The sequence below is a fragment of the Ruditapes philippinarum genome, unplaced genomic scaffold, assembly GCF_026571515.1.
Source record: "Ruditapes philippinarum isolate M1 unplaced genomic scaffold, ASM2657151v2 ctg1041_1_1_1_1, whole genome shotgun sequence".
In the NCBI taxonomy this organism is placed as follows: domain Eukaryota; kingdom Metazoa; phylum Mollusca; class Bivalvia; order Venerida; family Veneridae; genus Ruditapes; species Ruditapes philippinarum.
In genome coordinates, this window is record NW_026859119.1 from 162,320 (window position 1) to 165,422 (window position 3,103).

General features: G+C 34.3%; 1 protein-coding gene across 1 annotated transcript; it reads right to left on the reverse strand.

Annotated features, from left to right (window-relative positions):
- Nucleotides 1–505: 505 nt before the first annotated feature.
- LOC132755302 (iduronate 2-sulfatase-like) lies at nucleotides 506–2,615 on the reverse strand. Its single transcript, XM_060746155.1, has one exon. It carries the CDS (start codon nucleotides 2,429–2,431, stop codon nucleotides 923–925), a length of 1,509 nt encoding a protein of 502 aa, XP_060602138.1. The 5' UTR covers nucleotides 2,432–2,615; the 3' UTR covers nucleotides 506–922.
- Nucleotides 2,616–3,103: the final 488 nt, after the last annotated feature.

Sequence of the window (3,103 nt, forward strand, 5' to 3'; positions counted from 1 at the left end):
AAACACATTTAAACATCTTTTTTTACTGAATCAACTGATTGATGATCTGTAGCATTCTAAGATGGTCTGTTATCAAATTTGTTGTAATAATTTTAATTGGCTCCTTTTAGGGGCCGCTAAAGTTGGAAAAGATGAAAAAAACTAAAAACATCCTTTTCTACTGACCAATTAACAAATTGATAGACGATCACCAACTTTTGTCTGTAGCATTTAAATGGTATGTTATAACATTTGTTCAAATTAATTTGATTGACCCCTTTTAGGGGCATACAGAGCTAAAAAAGAAAATAGAAACACCTTTTAACATATTCTACTCAACTATTGATGGCTGATCACCAACTTTGTCTGTAGCATTTTTAGGGGATTTTTATAAGGTTTTCTCTAAGTTTCCCCTTTAAGGGACCACTGGAGCTGAAAATAGACATAATTAAGCGTCTTTTTAGGTAATTGATGGATGATCAACAAGCTTTATCGATAGCTTTCTAAACAGAAAAGAAACATCAACAACAATGAATGCCAGGAAACTATATAATTAGAGAGGCAAGTTGAAGTTGAACTGGACTTGCCTTGCGGCAAGTTCATTTGAAAAAAATATTTTAACATAAAGAATATGGTATAATAATATCTTGGTATTTAGATACCTAATCGATTTTTACAGCAGATAATTTATCTGAAACATTGCTTGCTTTATTTAATACATTATATTTTACAAAACAAAAGAAGGACAAAAAAACATGAAATTATAATTTTGCAAAAATATCTTCTCTTTTAGTTGAATAAAATACGTAATTGTTTAAAATACCCAAATAATCTTACGACAAATAAAAGCAATCATGTAATTATTTCAGATTAGATGGGCAAATTGTTATATTTTAAGAATATTATTTTCTTTATTCTTTTTTTTAATATTTATATTCACATGTTACGCATCATACACGGAACCAATGAAGCTCTTTCTCCATCCAGCACGAAGCCTTTTCCTCAGCCTATCTATAACCTTCCGGTATGCCGGGTCATTTGCGCAGTTGACGTTCTCTTCTGGGTCAATGCGATGGTCGTACAGCTCCACACTAGAAGAATCTGACCATTGTGGCTTAAATTGTAACTTGTCAAACCTTGGCCATTCCGTATATCGAAAATTAGTTGTTTTTATAGAATATCCCATAAAATCATCGCGTGGAGTTTGTGAAAATGCTGAACCTCTCAGTCGTTTATCCGTTTCGTTTATTAGAGGTAGGAGACTTACACCTTCGCGACACAATTCAACAACATTTGAATTTTCAGGACACGGTGGCAGTGGATTTAATCCTGCAGCCTCAACTAAAGTTGGAAATAAGTCAACAAACTCCACAAGTGAGCTGCTTCTTGTACCTACGTTAGTCTTTCCAGGAATATGAATCATCATAGGCGCATGCGCAGACAGCTCAAAATTGGTTTGTTTTCCCCATGACCCGTGTTCACCAAGCTGAAAACCGTGGTCCCCAATAAACGAAATGATGGTATTGTTTGATAAACCAAGTATTTCTAACTCTTGTAAAATACGACCAACATGATGGTCCACCCAGGTTACAGAACTATAATATGCACGGCGTAAAGACAAAACTGTTGAATGTGTCAACCTTGCATTGTCTCTAGTCCCTGTATATTTTACATCACTATAACTTGTGAACCTTTTAAACTCTGTCCACGACAAGGTAGGCATATCAATTGGTGGACTTGGATTATGGGGCAAAGATACCTCTGGATAATATTCTAAAACCGATGCCGGAAATACAAAGGGTAAATGGGGCCTTCTAAAGCCTACTGCTAAGAAAAATGGTTGTTTGTCTGTGCTGTTATCGAGAGAGAAGTTCCGCATTGTTTCAATTGCATGATTAGCTGTTTGGTCGTCCAACAAAGGTTTGGAATCAAGTTCCTCGTCTGGTATCGCCGCCCAGCTTGTCGAAATTTGTTCATAGTTACGAGCTCCATGGAAATATGGTGCTGACCAAGATATAGGATCATTCCCTCCTGAATTTTTACCTTTAAAGTGAAATATTTTTCCCATTCCTATTGACTTATAACCGTTCATTTTAAAGTACTGCGGTATTGTTGTAAAATTACCTCCTTTCTTCCTGAAATATTCACCGCACTTATAAATATGTGTAGTGTCAGGTCTACGTCCAGTTAAAAAAGATGCCCGACTAGGTCCACATAGTGCTTGCTGGACATAAGCGCGTTCTAGCAACAAGCTCCGAGATGCAAGGGAATCAATATTTGGTGTATACATTTTAGTAGAGACATGCGGTGGGTAACTGTTTGAATCATATGCTCCAATTTGCGGCCGTAAATCATCAGATACCAGGAATAGAACATTCATTTTGTCAGTGCACACGTTTCCACATAACACCGTAAGAATAAATAGTATAACATTCAATGTTTTAGTGCACATGTCAACCACTTTTTGGAAATAATTGTAAATAAAAAAAACTGTATTCAGTATTGTGCAACTTGTATGTGCAATTTATTGTATGTATATTTCAGTTATTTTTAAAGATTATATTTTCCAGCTTTAAGTATCAAATCTTAGTTTTACAAACTTTCGCCAGTATTCTTTACTCTTTACATATTACATGAAAATATATTCCATTAAATCACAATGCCGAGGCTAGACATATCCACTCTTAACTAAAATACAATAATGATCAATTTACATTCATTATCTTCCAGAACAAATCTACAACAAGTAAAATCGCCTCAGGTTATTGATAAAATCTTAGGTTTGTCAATTATATGAAAAAGTTAACAAAAATAAAAAGTAAAACGCCTCCACACAAGACCATTAATGTTGAGTAATATGAACAACTCCTGCAGTTTTTCACAAATTTATATTTTAAACGAATTTACATCGTTCTTCACCCTTTATTTATTTAATCTTAAACTGCTGCTCTCAAGAGCTTTTGTATGTTAACATAGAAGTTGTTTTACTATTGTCTTTCAATTTTTCCAAATAAACAACCTCCTACACATGGCATTGAGAATTACTTGTCTTCAAATGTGATGAAACATGAATATGCCTCTATTTTGTAACAATTTAGGATAAATGCTATTTATCCCAGTTATG